Consider the following 20,121-nt stretch of genomic DNA (forward strand, 5'->3'; position numbering starts at 1 on the left):
AGCAACTCAGTTCTGTGCCCTTCTAGTTTTGTGTGTGTCATGGGAGAAGCCTTCTCAGTTTCTGATTTGAAATCGACACTGCTGTCTTCTGTAACGTTCAAACTTGTGTCCTTGTTACATTTGTTTTGTGTCAAGATGCTCTTCAACATGGCTGAGAGCTCCTATACTCAGCATAAACAGAGGTTGCGTTTCATAAAGACCTATGCATGCTGCATGGACAGGTTTTATACATTTCAAACAGGACATGTAAATACCCTCACAAATGCATGGAAGTGGATTTGAAGAGCACTGGATTTGACACAATATCTTTTGTGAAGGGGCCTTTTTCGAACATTTGCTAAAAACCTGTATGCTACCCAGCCAGCATAGATGTTATCTGCATATGAGAGTTTTTGTCACTACAGGTTCCATGTATGTCAACTTCACCAATCAAGGGAGCATACTAGTTGTTGTATTCAATTGTGTCAATCGATACTTGTTTGACCCAGATGTTCTTGTATGTTTGGCAGTCATGGAGCATCTTTGACTGTTGGGCACCCCTTGCTGGGCATTCTAGAAACTTCAACTCACTGACACCCTCTGTCTGACAATGGAAACCTGTCATTTGACTAATATAAAAGACTGTACTTAAACTGTGTGCTCCTCTCTCTGACAAACAGCATTCATATTGGTCTACCTAAATGGATAGGTGGTAACTGCAGTCTCTGTGCATGACTTTGTGGAGAGTCCATGTTCCTCACAGCTCTCTTTACACCATTTGTCTGCCACTTTATTAGGTACACCACCCCATTCACGTAAATAGATCGCTCTTACAGACAGTGAGTCTCGTGGCCATGGTTTGCTATATAAAGCAGACAGGCATCGAGCAATTCAGTTACTGTTTGTTTGAACGTTAGAATTCGCAAAACAAGCGTCTGAGCGTTGTATGATCTTCGGATCCAGTATCTCAAACGACCGACCCCCTGGGCTTTTCATGCGCGACAGTGTCTAAAGTTTACAGAGAATGGTGCGAAAAAAAATATCTAGTTGGCGGCAGTCCTGTGGGCGAAAACAGCTCGTTGATGAGAGAGGTTAAAGGAGAATGGCAAGAATCGTGCAAGCTAACAGGTGGGCCACAAACAGACATAACGGTGCAGTACAACAGTGGTATGCAGAACGGCATCTCGGAATGCAAAACTTGTCAATCCTTGTCACGGATGGGCTATTGCAGACGACCAGACAGCTAAAAACAAGAAGAAGCGGCTCCGTTGTGCACACGATCACCAACACAAATAAGCTAGCTAGCTAAATTGACGATCACAGGGGGCAGCTTCACCCCTCAGTATAATCCCCTCGCTCCTGCCCAGAGAGAAAGGGAGAAGACAGAGAGGATGTGAAGTGGTCCATTTATTTCTCTGAACCCGCACCCCACTATGGAAACAGCTTCTTCCCTCCCACTCCGTTGGACCGCTGCCAAGTGGACAGGACCCACCCTGCTAACATGCTGACTAGACCGGGTGCGCACTCATGTTGATTTTGTCCATCCACACCAGACGCGAGCAGGACACACAGGTTGAAATATCAAAACGATATTGAACCGACTATATTAATTTGGGGACAGGTCGAAAAGCATTACACATTCATGGCAATTTAGCTAGCTAGCTTATTTGTCTTGGGATATAAACATTGGGTTGTTATTTTGACCTGAAATGCACAAGGTCCTCGACAATTAATCCACAGATAAAAAGGTAAACCCAGTTAGTTTCTAGTAATCTCTCTTCTTTGGACTTTATATGGCGGTTGGCAACCAACATTAAGGTGCATTACCACCAACTGGACTGGAGTGTGGACCTCAGCTCATCTATCAATCACCCACGTGGGTATATGGGTATATGCTCCTATCAACCAATGAGGAGATGGGAGAGGCGGGACTTGCAGATACTCGTTGACGCGCACGAGCAGTTTGGATGCAATCATTGAATAACAAGTACGCGTACATTTATTTTGCAACGCTCGAGCACGTAACGCAAGGGGTGTGGTCAGCATGTAAGGCATTCCGAATGTGCACTGAGCTCACTCACTCCTCCCCTAGGACACGTGAAAGAGAGTTCCAGCTAAAATCCAGGGAGGCCCAGGGAGGGGTGTATTACTACCTTAATGTGAGGAGGCAGACTTTGGTACAAACTGTACATTGCCTCAGGGTGAGGCTACAGAGCTCTGAGGCAAGCCAGGAAGAATACAGAGTTCAGAGCTCTGAATATGATTGGAGGAGTATCAACCACTAGAATCTCCAACCCTATTAGCTTGTCCTTGCCTCGCAAACCATGATCTTCACTTGCAAAGTATGCATCACTCTTCACTCAGTGAAAAACAGCTGCCGTTGTCATGTGGCCGTAGGTCTCAAAAACAAGTTGTTCTGTTTTGTCTTCTCTAATTGAGACCCCACGGTAAGACGACTGTGTTTCAAACAAAGATACTGTAGCTAGCGAAGGAAATAGCTAGGTCTGGGATTCCAAAATAACATCAGAAAAGAGTCCAGAAGCGACATCTGGCTTTAATATCCGTAGAAAAAAAACAGACCCAATCTGTCTAGGGAATGAAACAAACCACATGAAACAAATCACACTCTCTATGGGATAAACATACTAAGAAAACTAAGTGTCAATTGAAAGAAAATACATACATACACTCAATGGCTTCTCTTTAAATCCAGTATTAGAATCATAATTCAGCACAGCCATGAAGGAAGACATGGCTCATGCCGGTTTTCTCAAGGCTCATTGTTCATTCATCACCTACCGATAGAGCCTCCCCTTGGGCTACCATTGGAGTGAAAGCACAGAGTTCTGCCAGCCTGCACGCACAGTTTGCAGGAATACACGTCGTAACATCACTCCTCAGTCTTTGCAGGCCTAAGATTGCACATGGGTTCTTGGTCCTTAGGGATCCGTTTGGAGATTCAACATCCCATAATATGCCTCATCCAAAAGTCAGGTTCATAAAGAAGGCCAAAGGTATCAAGTCATTCTAGATGGTAAACCTATGGTGCATTTCCACTGTCAGGCTTTGCACCCGTGTTTGGCCCAAATATGTTGCCTTCTGAGGCCTGGCAATGGAAAAAGCCTGGAGTGACACCAGTGCTGCAGTGGCTAAGCACCAGTAGAGACCCCTAGGTGCTGTTGGCCTGCTCCTGCTCAAACAGGGCCATGGCTAAGTGCGACCGCGAGGCCAGGCCCTCCAGGTTACTGAGCACACAGCGGTGGTAGATGTCCTCGTTGAAGCGCGGGTTGCACGCCCGCCGCACGTACTTTTGCACTAGCGCCGGCTCCACCGCCCGGAACACGTGCAAGCCCGAGTACCGCACGAAGATCTCGTACACGTCCATGCTCTCCAGCAGCTCGTCGTTGTCTAGGATGTCAGCGGCCATCTTGGTGCGCGACGCCATGTAGTCGACGTTGTAGAAGCATGCCTCCTCAAAGACGTGGCGGTCGAAGCGTCCGTCGCGCGGTGCCTCGGCGGGGAAGGAGGCCAAGGTCTGCTGGTCGCGGTACAAGATGGTCTGGCTGAACTCCTGGAAGTGGGTGGGGAAGAACACCTGCCAGTTGCTGATGGCGTTCATGCGGCAGCGGTTGAGGAAGTCGGCGTTGAACTCGGTCCACACCGAGGCCAGGAAGAAGAGCGTGTCCACCGGGTGCTTCTTGGAGATTATGTCCATCAGCTTGACCTGCGAGGGCACCTCCGTCTTCACGCTGATCCAGGGGATCCTCACGTCGCCGTAGCGCTTCTCCACCTCGCCGATCATGGCCTTGATGCCGGCGAACACGTCCGACTGGCTGACGCGCTGGGCATCAAAGGGGTCGTAGACAAACAGGAAGGTGAGCAGGACGTTGTCGTGCGTGTCCAGCGTGTTCATCACATACATGTCCAGGAAGTTACCCACAAAGTCCTGCTCGCGGGCCGTGACGGGCAGGATGACCTGCACCCGGGTGGCCTCCGTCACATAGGGCATGGGGATGATTTCAATGGTGCTGAGGGGGCGGAGCAGGCTGACCCGCTTGGCGATCACCTGGCTGTGACCTTTCTGGGTGAAGGCTTCCAGGGCCAGGTCCAGCACGTACTCCATGCCCCGGGTGGGGTCGAAGCGCCGGTAGCCGTTGAGCAGGCGGCGTTTCTTGAAGCGCAGCTGGGGCTGGTAGCGCTCGTTGAGGTGCTCCACGGCCGTCTCCAGCACGGCGCTCACGTCGGCCCAGTTGGCGCCACGCAGTTCACACTTGGGGGCGCTGTCGGAGCATGAGTAGATGTGCTCCTCGGTGAAGTACTCCCAGTTGATGACCTCGAAACGAGTCTTTGGCATGAAAGGAGGATTGACCCCGATTGGCCAGATGGCCCCCGCCTTACCCTCTGGGGTCAACTCACTCAGGTTGTTGATCTGGACCTGGACAAAAGACAAAACAATAATGACACAACTGTGTTTACATGTATCAAAAGCATCTTAAAAGATTTATTTCTTCAATATTAGAATATTTATCAACAATGTTGAGGGTAGTTGATTCAAGGCTTAACTGTAATGGGTTGACATTCTCCTTTGTCAGCGTCTCTCAAAGCTTATTATAAGCAATATTGTAAGTGTATTATATTGTATATGTATGTATTGTATGGGTGGTGTATTGTATTAGGGAATCATGTGATGCCTGTTGTATACTGTAGGCTATTGTCTATGTGGAGGACTTTGCGTGATTTGATTCTTAATTGCCCGAGTGGATAAATAAAGTTGTATTGAATTGAATTACAAAGTTCACACTTTTAAACTGACGGAATGTTTACAAAATGACATTAGCAGGTAAATTTAGAATGAGCTGAGTCGGAATTTCAAACATCACATCCTCACAAAATGGTTCGGTCACTGTTAAATGCATAAAATATTGGGTCAGACACAAATGTCTGCCCAGGCGTAGATTTTCGTAGAAATCGGTGCGGTATGTAGGAAAACTGAACATTTGCACACTGGACCCGTAACCAGTCAAACCAACACCAGTGCCGACTCAAACAGCCAGAACCATACAGAAAGCCTATCTGATTCCATTAAACAAAATCAACCTGCAGCTGCTGTATCTGTAGGTAGGTCCAGTCCAGTTCGATCTGGCTGAAGCGTTTGTGCAGGCGGTACATGAGGCTGGGCTCTGACACAGGGTGCACTGTGAAGGCATTCTTAAACTGGGCACTGTCCTCTCGCTCTGGGTCTGCTTTCTTCCCCAGCTCAAAGGAGCGATATGTCATGTCCTGTAAGTAACATGCAAACAGTGGGGAGGGAAATGTTAGCCATCTCGTAGGTAAGACAACTGATGGGTGTAGTCAAAGTACTGTAAATCATGATGACATAGCATTGATAAAAGACTGGTAATCGTTATGGAACAACTCTATAAACATGTTTTATAATAATGATGTCTCAGCTGTGTGTTTACCTGGTGTACCTCCACACAGCTCAGACCCAGGTAGTCGATGATGCAGCGCCCAAGCCACTCGTCAGGCCTGACACTGAGGATGTCGTTGCGGCAGGTGTCCAGGTGGGGCTGCAGGCGGGCCAGCAGGCTGCGGGAGAGCAGATAGCCATAACCCCCGTGGCAGTACCTGGCCCTCTCTTCCCCACCGATGAACTCCTCTGACCGGCCCATGTAGAGGTCCTGTCCCGTGCTGAGGTGGCCCACCAGCTCGGCCAGCCTCTCGGCCTGCATGTAGGTGTCGTCCTGGGCCAGGAAGAACCAGTCGTAGTCCAAGCCATAGTGCTGGTGCAGGTGGCGTACCGTCTCGTACATCAGCCACACGGGCCTGTCGTCGCCGTGGGCCACCACCGTCATGCCGTGGGGGACCTTGGAGCTGTGCAGGCCCGTGAAGAAGAAGGTGCGGTGGAAGTGGTGGGCCACGGTGCGGTTCACCGCCACGGCCAGCGTGTTGAGGGTGGCCCGCGAGGTCAGCACACCCACCAGGAGGCGCTCTCGGATGCCCAGCTCCGTGTGGATGTAGCGCGTCCTGATCACAGAGGAGGCGTTCAGAGGGACATTCACTGTTTCAAATCAAACTCACTCATTACTGAGCGGAGCTGGGTGATTTATTTTATTACATAGATGAAATAAGGAACAGGCCCCATCTTACGGAGTGATTTACTATGCAATTACTAATGTACTATTTAACAATATGTTAATAAAAAGTTGTTGTAAACTACAATGTTATTGTTTCTACTTAAAAATGCACTTGTTATAAGTTAGTTTAAAAACGTCTGGTAAATGACTATGTCAAGGTGAATGCGCCTAGTGTCCATTCTTGTCCAGATGGCTAGGTACTGGGCTTGGATATCAATGTTGAACTCCACAGTCTAGACTTAACTCTCACCATCTGCAAAATGTAAGGATTTCGGCTATGACCAAAGGAGATCATAGTCATATTCAAGAGGTATCAAAATACTTCTGTAAGGTTAAGCCTTTCATAAAAGAAGACACTTCAATAAAATTGAATCATTCATGACTGACTGTATTTTGAAAACAGACCATCTCTTCAGACCCTCTAGGTTAACTGGCTAATTATAACTATCCAGGCCAATAAATCAGCTTTAAGAGGTGATTCGGAGAGAAGCGAGACAGTAGGATTATCAAACTGTATGGGGTCAATTCCACAGTAACAGAGTGATGCTGAGAATCCGATTTTTTTGGGATACTTTAAAAGTATGGCAAACAAAAACCATTGATTTCAAAGTTAAACAAACCATACAAATCTATGCACAATGACTAATTTTAACAATTTCCACGGAACATTTCGCAAAAATACATTACTCGAAAAACAATGCAGATGTCAAATTTGGTAACAGAATGACGGTAAAAACTCCCTCCATTTAAGAGACCACATTTAACAAAAAATATCTACCCAAATGAAGATTCAAAGATGTCTGCATAAAGAATTGGGTGTCAGCTATGACATGACACCAATATTATGGTTATTGAAGTGGATTAACACCCGGTAACAGAATGACATCATGGATCCCTGATATGTACTATACAAAAAATGCAGAATTATAAATGTCACTCTCTTCATGGTGATGCATCCTGAATAGGTACACACAAGTATCTCTGATTCAGAGGGGTTGGGTTAAATGCGGAAGACACATTTGAGTTGAAGGCATTCAGTTGTACAACTGACTAGGTATCCCCCTTTCAACACACTGGCTATTATTCTAATGAGCCCCACCCCCAAAAAAGACCACATTTGTACAAAAGTTTGGACATCTCAATACAGCACAGTACGGTAGAGTTCAGTACAGCACAGTACATTATACTGTACTCATGTAGTGTGCTCAATTGTACTGTACTACACTCTACTCTAATTTTCCTTACTGTACTCTGCTGTCCACGCTTGTGAAACAGACATCTTTGGTGAGCTATACCCCTGTATAGCACTACCCCGCTTTCCTTGAGAACTATGATATACTCATTGTGTTGAGCGATTTTAATATTCATGTTGACAAAGATACTGACTCCAAAGCCATTGAATGTATTAATCTTTTGAGCTCTATGGACTTCATCCAACATGTTACTGGGCCCACCCATAACCGCGGCCATACTCTGGACCTGGTTATTACCAAGGGTCTTTCTATTGACATATCGTCTATTGTTGATGTTGCTTTATCTGATCACCACTGTGTATTTTGTTACTATCTTGTTGTCCATAGCACAGGGTAAAACTAAATGCATTATTAATTTTTACTGCAGTGGGCTAAATCAGGGTCACAGAGTGATTCTTGTTAGTCTTACACAAATCTAATTTGAAACAAAAGTATACACCTTACACACATGGCTAAAAAAACCTGTACCATGTCAGACGTAGAGTTGAAATGTATTACATTTTGAGTTTATCCCAATATTACAATTTATATATACGGAACAAAAATATAAAACGCAACATGTCAAGTAAATTTCATGAGCTGAAATAAAAGATCTCTGAAATTTTCCATACGCACAAAAAGCTTATTTCTCTCAAATTGTGCACAAATTTGTTTACATCCCTGTTAGTGAGCACTTCTCATTTGCCAAGATAATCCATCCACCTGACAGGTTTGGCATATCAAGAAGCTGACTAAACAGCATGATCAATACACAGGTGCACCTTGTGCTGGGGACAAAAGGCCACTAAAATGTGCAGTTCTGTCACACAACACAATGCCACAGATGGCTCAAGTTGAGGGAGCATGCAATTGGCATGCTGACTGCAGGAATGTCCACCAGAGCTGTTGCCAGATCATTTAATGTTAATTTCTCTACCATAAGCCGCCTCCAACATCGTTTTAGAGAATTTGGCAGTACGTCCAACCGGCCCCACAACCGCAGACCACATGTAACCACGCCAGCCCAGGACCTTCACATCCGGCTTCTTCACCTGCAGGCCCAGCTACCCAGACAGCTGATGAAACTGAAAAGCATTTCTGTCTGTAATCTAGCCCTTTTGTGGGGAAAAACTCATTCTGATTGGCTGGGCCTGGCTCCCCAGTGGGTTTGACAGAGAAACACTGAATGTCATTTTATTTTATAATCTTTATTAATTATGAAATTATGGAAAATATTAATAACATTCCACCCATGAGGCCAAAGATGGCGCTTTTGGTCATTGACTGCAGGAAAGGGCTACGAAACGCTAACTTACCTCTAAAGTTGCTGCAGATTTGATTGAATGTATGAACAATACATCATCACCCATTCTGCCTTCCTCTTGTGATGACTTAGTTCATAACTGTAAAACCAAATTAAGGGTAGCCATTGATGCCATAGCTCCAGTAAGGTTAAAAAAAGGCCACATCTAAACGGAGTGAGTGAGGAAACAAATCAATTAAAGAGAAATTGCAGAAAGGCAGGGCAGAAGTGGAGAAAGTCAAAGTTGCAGGTCCACTATGATATTTTGAGAGAGCAACTTGGCTATACACAGTGTACAAAACATTAAGGACACCTGCTCTTTCTATGACATAGACTGACCAGGTGAAACCTATGGTCCTTTATTGATGTCACCTGTTAAATCCATTTCAAATCAGTGTAGATGAAGGGGAGGAGACAGGTTAAAGAATTATTTTTAAGCCTTGAGACGTTCGAGACATGAACTGTGTATGTGTGCCATTCAGAGGGTGAATGGGCAGACAAAATATTTAAGTTCCTTTGAACGGGGTATAGGAGCAGATGCCGGGCACACCAGTTTGTGTCAAGAACTGCAACACTTCTGGGTTTTTCACACTCAACAGTTTCCCGTGTGTATCAAGAATGGTCCACCACCCAAAGGACATCCAGCCAACTGGAGTCAACATGGGACAGCATCCCTGTGGAACGCCTTGTACAGTCCATTCCCTGACAAATTGAGGCTGCTCTGAGGGTCAAAGGGGGGGTGCAGCTCAATATTAGGAAGGTGTCCTTAATGTTTTGTACACTCAATGTATAACAAGGCAATTAGAAATGCCAGACAGAAAAATGAGCCTAACTTGATCACTAATAATCTGAGTAATTTGAGAGTGCTCTTCTCGACCATTGATAAATCCTAACCCAGCAAACCTATGTGAACATTCCTCCACATCTAAATGTGATGACTTTGCGGCATGTTCCAGAGACAAGATAATAAACATTAGGCTGAGTATCAGTCAAGCAAGACCTGATGAGAAGTTTGATGATATGTGCCTACCACGCAAAGGCACTGTGGAGTTATTTTCCATGCTCAGGAAAGTGATATCACAACTTAAGTATTTTACCTGCCTTCTCGATCCTAGCCCACCCCTTCTTCAAAACAGTTTTTTATTGCATATCTGAAGAAGTGCAAGCTATTGTTAATCACTCCCTGTTCACGGGCACTTTCCCCACTGCACTACAAACTGCTATGGTGAAACGCCTTCAGAAGAAAAGTAATCAAGTCTTTAGCTTTTAGCAATTTTCAGTCAATCTCCAACCTTCCATTCTTGAAACAAAATTCTGGAGAAATTGATTTTCAAACAGCTAAATAATTTTTGAAGTGCCAACTGTATTTTTGAAAATGTTCCATTCGGTTTTCGTGCCCCCCAAGGCACAGAGACAGCCTTAGTTAAAGTGGTCAATTATCTTAGCGCCAACAAAGACCCCAAATAGCTCTCTGTCCTTGTACTCTTGGATTTAAGTGCTGCATTCAATACTGCTTACCATGATGTCCTTCTGGACAGACTGGAGAGGTGGGTTGTCCTCTCTGGTCCAGTTCTAAAGAGCACTGAATCAGCATACCACGAGTTTTAAACCTCAGAGGGAGACTGCACAGTAGTCCCTTTGAGTCCGATCCAAAACTCTTCCATAGTGACCCGTGAATGCGGCCACATGACAGCTCGATCAGCTGTTCGATTTCACTTCCCGGCATGCTCACGGAGCCAGGATCACAGTCAAATGGATTTAGCTGATTCAGTCACTCATCTGTAGAATTTGTTTTTCCCCCCTGCATGCTTGCGTTCAGTTCAGTCAGTTTCCCAAATATGTCTGTTACATAGGCAATGAGACATTTTATTTCATTACACAGAAATTCAACAGTCTTCTTTTCTTTTCTTTTTATCCATTACGAATGACAGTTCCCCTCTCAATTCAAAAGATCTTTCCAACACTTCCCCTTGATAACCACCAAACCTCGGTGTGAAATAGAACATTGTCCTGCTCTGATCCCATATCTCCACCTAGTTTTGCGAACAGGTGTGCACGAAGTAGTTTACAATAGAAGTTACCTGCTGCATATCTCAGAGTTCTGCTCTCAGCTCTTTTGCCGCCAGTTGCTCTCGGTGTATCTCCATTATAGCTCAGTGGGTGTATCATACAATGCGTCCATATAGCAGAGGGAGACGCATTCATAACTCGAGTGCAGAGGCCTGCCCGCCGTCCCGTGATAGATGGAGCCCCATCTGTGCAAAAGCCCACCATTCAATCCCATGGAATCTGTTTTTCGTTAATATAGCCATGCAGCACCCTGAACATCCCATGTGCCGTTTCACGCTCGGGAATCGTGAGACAAAAAAAATATGTCCTCGTGAATAGCATCCTCTGACATGTAGCGAACAAAGGTCAATGCATCTCGGCCCTAACAGCAAACATCCATTTGGAGAGCATGAGGTGGGGAGTTTGAGTCGTTCAGTCAGAGTTACCACTTGATTGCTAGCTATAGCACCAATTATTAGTTTCACAGTGTTATCTGACAAAGGTATTGATGTGAGTGTCTATGCCTCCCCACACATTGTTTTCACCATATCAATTGTGGCTGGTAATATCAAAGTCTCTGCAATAGTGTATGGCATAGCGGGCTTAGCCATTCACCGTGGGAATGATTCAAGTGCAACGGTTAAGTGCGGCCTTTTCACACAATCTAAGGGCTCTCTGGGTGAATTTGAACTTTTAGATTTGAATAATTGTCATTTAGATTACAGTTAACCACATTACAATGATTGAGAGACAAAGACAATATTTTTTATATATACAGTACCAGTCAAAAGTTTGGACACCAACTCATTTTTAAATTTGTATATTTTATTATTATTATATTTTTTATTTATTTAACCTTTATTTAACTAAGCAAGCCAGTTAAGAACAAATTCTTATTTACAATGACGGCCTACCCCGCTGGGCCATGGAACTCCCAATCACGGCCAGATGTGATAGTCTGGATTCGAACCAGGGACTGTAGTGACGCCTCTTGCACTGAGATGCAGTGCCTTAGACCGCTGCGCCATTCAAGGGCTTTTCTTTATTTGTACTATTTTCTACATTGTAGAATAATAGTGAAGACATCTAAACTAGGAAATAACACATATGGAATCATGTAGTAACCCAAAAAAGTTAAACAAATCTTTTTTTATATTTGAGATTCTTCAAAGTAGCCACCCTTTGCCTTGATGACAGCTTTGCACACTCTTGGCATTCTCTCAACCAGCTTCATGAAGAATGCTTTTCCAACAGTCTTGAAGGAGTTCCCACATATGCTGAGCACTTGTTGGNCTCTACGGTCCAACTCATCCCAAACCATCTCAATTGGGTTGAGGTCGGGTGATTGTGGAGGCCAGGTCATCTGATGCATCACTCCATCACTCTCCTTGGTCAAATAGCCCTTACACAGCCTGGAGGTGTGTTGGGTCATTGTCCTGTTGAAAAACAAATGATAGTCCCACTAAGTGCAAACCAGATGGGATGGCGTATCGCTGCAGAATGCTGTGGTAGCCATGCTGGTTAAGTATGCCTTGAATTCTAAATAAATCACTGACAGTGTCACCAGTAAAACACCCCCACACCTCCTCCTCCATGCTTCACGGTGGGAACCACACATGTGGAGATCATCCGTTCAACTACTCTGCATCTCACAAAGACACGGCGGTTGGAACCAAAAATCTCACATTTGGACTCATCAGACCAAAGAACAGATGTCCACCGGTCTAATGTCCATTGCTCATGTTTCTTGGCCAAAGCAAGTCTCTTCTTCTTATTGGTGTTCTTATTATTGGTGACTACCTCATGAAGCTGGTTGAGAGAATGCCAAGAGTGTGCGAAGCTGTCATCAAGGCAAAGGGTGGCTACTTTGAAGAATCTCAAATATAAAAAATATTTGGATTTGTTTAACACTTTTCTGGTTACTACATTTTACCATAATATTTGTTTTAAACATGATTGTAATTTCATAGTTGTGATGTCTTCAATATTATTCTACAATGTAGAAAATAGTTTTAAAAAATTAAGAAAAACCCTTGAATGAGTAGGTGTGTGCAAACTTTTGACTGGTACTGTACGTATATTTAGTGTTAGAGAAAGGCTGCATATTTTCTAAAGGTCTGTCTTGATCAAAACGTCTGCCCCCATCGCTGTGAACGTCTCTATAGCTTGGCCTCCTGAACTCGTTAGGAACTTGCCTTTCATCTCATATTAATCTACTATTTTAGATTACTGGCTATAAATCGATGTTTGAATGTGCTACAGCGACAAAACCACTCCCTCCTGCTGCGTAACAATGTAAGGATTCCACACATATGCGTTGTTAGTGGCTGTGACGTAGGGTTCTGATGGACAGTAGGAAGAGCGAATGAAATGGTAGGAGGGACATCCCCGCTTCAAGTGGTATCAGATTTCACATCCTTCTTCTCACAGGCAGTGAGACTCTGGGCTAACGCTCAATGCAAGCTATTTCAATCTATGGTGTCCACATATCGATCTATATGCGAAAATGTCAGTCGGAACCGGCACCAGAAACACTCAGGTCCCAAAAACAGGGGACTTTACATCTAAACAAATATAGACTCTAAGCTTTCATTTGACACCAAATTTGATGTGCTCCTATGAACTTCACGTTAGTGCTCAAGCCAGAGTTCTTTACATGGAATTGCCCATGGGCTTTTTAAACAAATCTTTATTAAGGGGTGAAATGTCAGTAGCGGTTTAATAGCATTGGCCATCTCTTTCTTTTCCTTCCTTTTTAAACAACTTTCATATAGCCTAAGAAATTATGGTATATGTTCCCTAAAAGTGTAGGCCGACATATTCTACGTCATATCAACCACAGAGTGGTTTAGACCCAGTATGAACAGAAAAAAGCCGTTTAAAAATGGGTGAACAAACAACGAAAATCTGTGAGAATCAAACAGACAATGGCCTATAAAGGCCTTCATTTTGTAAAAAAGTGTGATGCATCTGCAGGGAAAGTCATGATTTGCGTCATTCACATATCGATGACGAATTTGGCAATGTTAGCGGGTTGCATAAGCGTTAGTTCCCAGAAAACACCACTCATATGCACTGGGGTGCATTATTTTTTTTAAACAGTTAAAAGAGGATTTCCTAAAAGAGATCCAATATCTCTGCATATATTTTTAAGCAGTGTCTTCCTTTTGGTCATTTTCATGTAGAATTATTCATGTATACAAACATGTCAAGTTCATAGGAGCATGTCAAAGGAAAGAGCATGACAAAAAATGAATAAAAAAAAAAAAAATGTTTTTAATGTGGAATAAGCAAAATGCTTTGATTTCTTGTCAAACAGATAAAAGGGGTCTTAGGAAACATCTACCCGAAAGTCTTAAAAGGTATTACAAAAACAATAATATTGAAGTAAATACCCCTGGCAACTAATTTAAACACTTTTTTCTGCCTTCTGTAAGTTTAAGGAACATTTCCTTGTACCTTGAAATTCCTTTACCAAAAACCCACAGATCTTTTAAGATAGTCTAATTTCTTTCCCTCGTGTGAAGGGAGGACAATGAAAGTTCACTGAACTATCAAGTAAAGGTAGACCTACCTATCAATTAGTTAGTGTTTTTACTGATATCAATTTTGTATATTAATTATTAAGTCATTAAAAATCTAAATTCTGTTATCAAATCGGTCAGTCTGCCCTGGATTTCAGCGTCCAATGACATTCTTTTTAGTAGTTTTTTTTCAACCTTTATTTAACTAGGCAAGTCAGTAAAGAACAAATTCTTATTTACAATGATGGCTTACGCCGGCCAAACCCTCCTCTAACCCTGACAGCGCTGGGACAATAGTATGCCGCCCTACGGGACTCCCAATCACAGCCGGTTGTGATACATCCCGGGATCGAACCCGGGTCTGTAGTGACGCCTCTAGCACTGCCTTAGACCGCTGCGCCACACGGTTCCAAAGTACAGCACAGTTGAGTAGAGTATATTGTCAGGAGAGTAGAGTACAGTACACAGTAGAGAACACTAGAGTTGAGTACACTGTACTGAACTATACTCTACTGAACTATACTGTGCTGTACTTTGATGTCCAAACTTGTGAAACATAAACGTCTATGATTGGTCGGGTCCAGACCAACCAAATTTGGCCTTGTTTGGTGGCGGTCATTAAAATAATAGCCAGTTTGTTGTATAATACCCAAATATGCAAAAGGAGGATATTGCATATTTCTACCTGTGTGTACCTATTCAGGATACATCATCATGACGAGAATGACGTTCATATCCATAATTATGCATTTCTGTGTAGTATAGTTCAGGGACACATGATAAAATTATGTTACGGCAATTCTGTTACTGGGTGCAAATCCACTTGACTTATTGTAGTTCAATAACCTAAAGAGATTTTTTCTAAACTCAAGGTGTCAAGTCAAAGCTGACACCCTATTCCTTCTGCAGACATCTTCACATCTTAATTTGGAGAAGATATTTAAGAATTTTTGGATAACGTATGGTCACATAAAAAACAGAAGAAGATTTAACCTAAATTCTGTTACAAAACTTTGCATCTGCACATTTCTTCCAATAAATGTGTTTTTGTAGAATTTTCTGTGTAAATTGTTAAAAGTAGTCATTGTGCATAGAGTTGTGTGGTTTGTTAAACTTTGAAATCAATGGTTTTTGTCTGGTATCCATTTAAGTGAAAAACCTGGCCATTTGCAAACTCTTATCTCTGAAACCTAGTGTTAAGCTAGGATGTGGTATTCCTCTGTACATCCATCCCAAAATGCTCACCTGAGGACCTTCTTGTGTGGTTTGTTGGGGTCCTTGTGGTATGGTATGATGCGTGGCTGGAAGTCCTCATTCCCAGGACCAACTCTCTGGTCCCCTGGGGTGTCTCCCCTATTGCTGCCCAGGAAGAGACCCCTATTGCCCAGTTCATCTCCACACAAGTCATATGTGTCTCCCTGGTTCCAGGAGACCATCAGCAGGCTCAGGCTGCATCCCAATGAGAGCCCCAGGATAAGGGGGAGAGCAGGCCTGAACACAGCCAGGAAGGAGGAAAGACGCATAACGAAGCGGTGGACTTCAGTGCTGTCAATCAAGTTTTATGTTATGTTCCTCTGAAATTCTCTACAAACATTTGTAGATTGCTGTTTAAAACCATGTAATGACCCTTCTGGTGAAGTGCCAACCACTTTCAAGCTAGGTTCAGTCAAGTCTGATAAATTGGCACAATCCTGGCTGTGTTGCACCATGGAGTAGATAGCTCACTACATCCTTATCTGTGCCATTTAAAGATAAGGTACTATAAGGTATTTACTATACAATAACTTGACACACTGAACAGACAGCTGTATTGACTGCTACTCTTCAGCAGTCAATACCTAGCTACTGTAATAGGCTTCTGTCCAATAATAAACCACACAGCTAGCTAGTAGGCTAACAAGTACGCTAGCCAACTGAAAAAAACATTTGCAATTGGCTTGCTATGACTTAGCTAGCTAGTAAGGTGGCTGGCTAGTGTCCCAGCTCGCTAGCTACATACAATGAAACCAGGGCTTTACAATGCTGTAACGTTATTCATATTTTAGATAACTATCCTGACAAAACGATAACATCCAAGCCTCGGTATCAGGTAGCAAGCTACCTAGTTAACGGTGTTTGTCCTTCGTTCTCTCCCCAAAACAAAGGGTGTTTTCCTCTCCATTTTTGTTGATGCAGGCGCAATTATCCATATTTTGTCTGTAGGTGGTCAGAAAACTATAAAATTCCATGTCAGCGTGATCCACAGAAACACAGCATGCATGCTGTCTTTTCTTCAAATTATGTCAGGCTAATGATGTAGCTACAGTAGTTTACCAAGTCGACATTTTTTCCTCTCACTTCCTCAAAGTGAGTAATTCACCGCCTCCAAGTAAAGCATCTCTTTCAAATCTTCATGAATTCATAAAAAAAATGTTACTCGTCAGAGAGAAACCTCCTGGAAAGCGTGTCGTGCACTGGATAAGGTATTATCTGAAAATATTGCTTCTCATTCTGCATCCATTCTGCACTGCGCTTCTGGGTCAAAATGCTGTCAGACACGTCGTCATCAGACGTCTGTAGAGGGGGTCTGTAGAGGGGCCCTTCAAGTTCAATATCACCCAGTATTTGGAATGCTTATTTCTATTTTTTTCCTTCATTTTCTTGCATTCAAAAAGATACATTGTATGCATCCAGAACAGTAGTGAGGAAAATATTTAGCTAAAATCTTATTTGAAGGGGGGAGGGAAACTAATCATCTCTTTTATGTGACTCAACTCAAACTTGATATCAAAGATTATATCCAAATCATTGCTTTATTTTGTAAATCATAGTCTGATTACTTATGCAACTCAAACATGGACCAATACATTTGATTTAATATCCACCGTATTACTTTATTATCCATCCTTACAACTTTCAATTTTCCATAATCTGAAACTAACCCTGATTCAGATGACCATCCTACCCATGCTAGATTACGGAGACATCATTTATAGATCGGCAGGTATGGGTGCTCTCGAACGGCTAGATGTTCTTTACCATTCGGCCATCAGATTTGCCACCAATGCTCCTTATAGAACACATCACTGCACTCTTCTGTAAACTGGTCATCTCTTTACACCCGTCGCAAGACCCACTGGTTGTTGCTTATTTATAAAAACCCTCTTAGGCCTCACTCCCCCCTATCTGAGATATCTACTGCAGCCCTCATCCTCCACATACAACACCCGTTCTGCCAGTCACATTCTGTTAAAGGTCCCCAAAGCACACACATCCCTGGGTCGCTCGTCTTTTCAGTTCGCTGGTTTTATCTCAATCTCTTCATTCAAAGACTCAATCATGGACACTCTTACTGACAGTTGTGGCTGCTTTGCGTGATGTGTTGTTGTCTCTACCTGCTTGCCCTTTGTGCTGTTGTCTGTGCCCAATAATGTTTTAGTTTTTTTAGGGGTGGATCAGCTTAATATTGCGGAAAGATTGTTACTTCCATCAATGTAATTGTCTGCATCATTTCCAATCCCCCATATCTTTTTTTTGGTAAATATATATATCCATATACATACACGTACATACCCATACATATGCATACATAAACATTCATACATATAACCATATATACAGTGGGGAGAACAAGTATTTGATACACTGCCGATTTTGCAAGTTTTCCTACTTACAAAGCATGTAGAGGTCTGTAATTTTTATCATAGGTACACTTCAACTGTGAGAGACGGAATCTAAAACAAAAATCCAGAAAATCACATTGTATGATTTTTAAGTAATTAATTTGCATTTTATTGCATGACATAAGTATTTGATCACCTACCAACCAGTAAGAATTCCGGCTCTCACAGACCTGTTAGTTTTTCTTTAAGAAGCCCTCCTGTTCTTCACTCATTACCTGTATTAACTGCACCTGTTTGAACTCGTTACCTGTATAAAAGACACCTGTCCACACACTCAATCAAACAGACTCCAACCTCTCCACAATGGCCAAGAACAGAGAGCTGTGTAAGGACATCAGGGATACAATTGTAGACCTGCACAAGGCTGGGATGGGCTACAGGACAATAGGCAAGCAGCTTGGTGAGAAGGCAACAACTGTTGGCGCAATTATTAGAAAATGGAAGAAGTTCAAGATGACGGTCAATCACCCTCGGTCTGGGGCTCCATGCAAGATCTCACCTCGTGGGGCATCAATGATCATGAGGAAGGTGAGGGATCAGCCCAGAACTACACGGCAGGACCTGGTCAATGACCTGAAGAGAGCTGGGACCACAGTCTCAAAGAAAACCATTAGTAACACACTACGCCGTCATGGATTAAAATCCTGCAGCGCACGCAAGATCCCCCTGCTCAAGCCAGCGCATGTCCAGGCCCGTCTGAAGTTTGCCAATGACCATCTGGATGATCCAGAGGAGGAATGGGAGAAGGTCATGTGGTCTGATGAGACAAAAATAGAGCTTTTTGGTCTAAACTCCACTCGCCGTGTTTGGAGAAAGAAGAAGGATGAGTACAACCCCAAGAACACCATCCCAACCGTGAAGCATGGAGGTGGAAACATCATTCTTTGGGGATGCTTTTCTGCAAAGGGGACAGGACGACTGCACCGTATTGAGGGGAGGATGGATGGGGCCATGTATCGCGAGATCTTGGCCAACAACCTCCTTCCCTCAGTAAGAGCATTGAAGATGGGTCGTGGCTGGTTCTTCCAGCATGACAACGACCCGAAACACACAGCCAGGGCAACTAAGGAGTGGCTCCGTAAGAAGCATCTCAAGGTCCTGGAGTGGCCTAGCCAGTCTCCAGACCTGAACCCAATAGAAAATCTTTGGAGGGAGCTGAAAGTCCGTATTGCCCAGCGACAGCCCCGAAACCTGAAGGATCTGGAGAAGGTCTGTATGGAGGAGTGGGCCAAAATCCCTGCTGCAGTGTGTGCAAACCTGGTCAAGAACTACAGGAAACGTATGATCTCTGTAATTGCACACAAAGGTTTCTGTACCAAATATTAAGTTCTGCTTTTCTGATGTATCAAATACTTATGTCATGCAATAAAATGCAAATTATTTACTTAAAAATCATACAATGTGATTTTCTGGATTTTTGTTTTAGATTCCGTCTCTCACAGTTGAAGTGTACCTATGATAAAAATTACAGACCTCTACATGCTTTGTAAGTAGGAAAACCTGCAAAATCGGCAGTGTATCAAATACTTGTTCTCCCCACTGTACATACACATACCTATATAGATATACATACTCTTTTTTAGAATATACCTTTATTATTCCCAGCAAACCCTACCACCCTTCCCCCAATTGGAGTAAACTAATAAACAATAACACTTAGGCTTCCAACTTCAGTTTATACATATTATACACATATACACATATTATACACCGTACGGGCTCGGGAGAGACGAAGGTCGAAAGCCATGCGTCCTCCGAAACACAACCCAACCAAGCCGCACTGCTTCTTAACACAGCGTGCCTCCAACCCGGAAGCCAGCCGCACCAATGTGTCGGAGGAAACACCATGCACCTGGCTCCCTTGATTAGCGCGCACTGCGCCCGGCCCGCCACAGGAGTCGCTGGTGCGCGATGAGACAAGGATATCCCTACCGGCCAAACCCTCCCTAACCCGGACGACGATAGGCCAATTGTGCGTCGCCCCACGGACGTCCCGGTCGCGGCCGGCTGCGACAGAGCCTATTATACACATTTTACAGACACAATCTATTTTACAATAGTTATATTTTGTTTGTTTTTAGTCCTTCCTCTATTTCTTTGTTCTTAACTGACTTGCCTAGTTAAATAAAGGTTAAATCAAAAAAGAATACAATAAAAAGCACCTTTGGCAGCCATAACAGCCTTGAGTCTTCTTGGGTATGACGCTACAAGCTTGGCACACCTGTGTTTGGAGAG

General features: G+C 43.5%; 1 protein-coding gene across 1 annotated transcript; it reads right to left on the minus strand.

Moving 5' to 3' along the window:
• Window positions 1-2,513: 2,513 nt before the first annotated feature.
• LOC111973198 (chondroitin sulfate glucuronyltransferase) lies at window positions 2,514-16,756 on the minus strand. The gene is made up of 4 exons (XM_024000475.2): window positions 15,470-16,756; window positions 5,442-6,006; window positions 5,077-5,259; window positions 2,514-4,414 (listed from the first exon to the last, which is right to left on the minus strand). Exons 1-4 carry the CDS (start codon window positions 15,745-15,747, stop codon window positions 3,149-3,151), a joined length of 2,292 nt encoding a protein of 763 aa, XP_023856243.1. The 5' UTR covers window positions 15,748-16,756; the 3' UTR covers window positions 2,514-3,148.
• Window positions 16,757-20,121: the final 3,365 nt, after the last annotated feature.

The sequence above is a fragment of the Salvelinus sp. IW2-2015 genome, linkage group LG14, assembly GCF_002910315.2.
Source record: "Salvelinus sp. IW2-2015 linkage group LG14, ASM291031v2, whole genome shotgun sequence".
Classification (NCBI taxonomy): domain Eukaryota; kingdom Metazoa; phylum Chordata; class Actinopteri; order Salmoniformes; family Salmonidae; genus Salvelinus; species Salvelinus sp. IW2-2015.

Excerpts from the sequence above, each read along its gene's own strand:
- LOC111973198 (XM_024000475.2), bottom strand. The coding sequence starts at position 15,747 with ATGCGTCTTTCCTCCTTCCTGGCTGTGTTCAGGCCTGCTCTCCCCCTT. Across the intron at positions 6,007-15,469 it reads CCACACAAGAAGGTCCTCAG|GACGCGCTACATCCACACGG; the intron begins GTGAGCATTTTG and ends CTCTGTGATCAG. Across the intron at positions 5,260-5,441 it reads GCTGTGTGGAGGTACACCAG|GACATGACATATCGCTCCTT; the intron begins GTAAACACACAG and ends TGTTACTTACAG.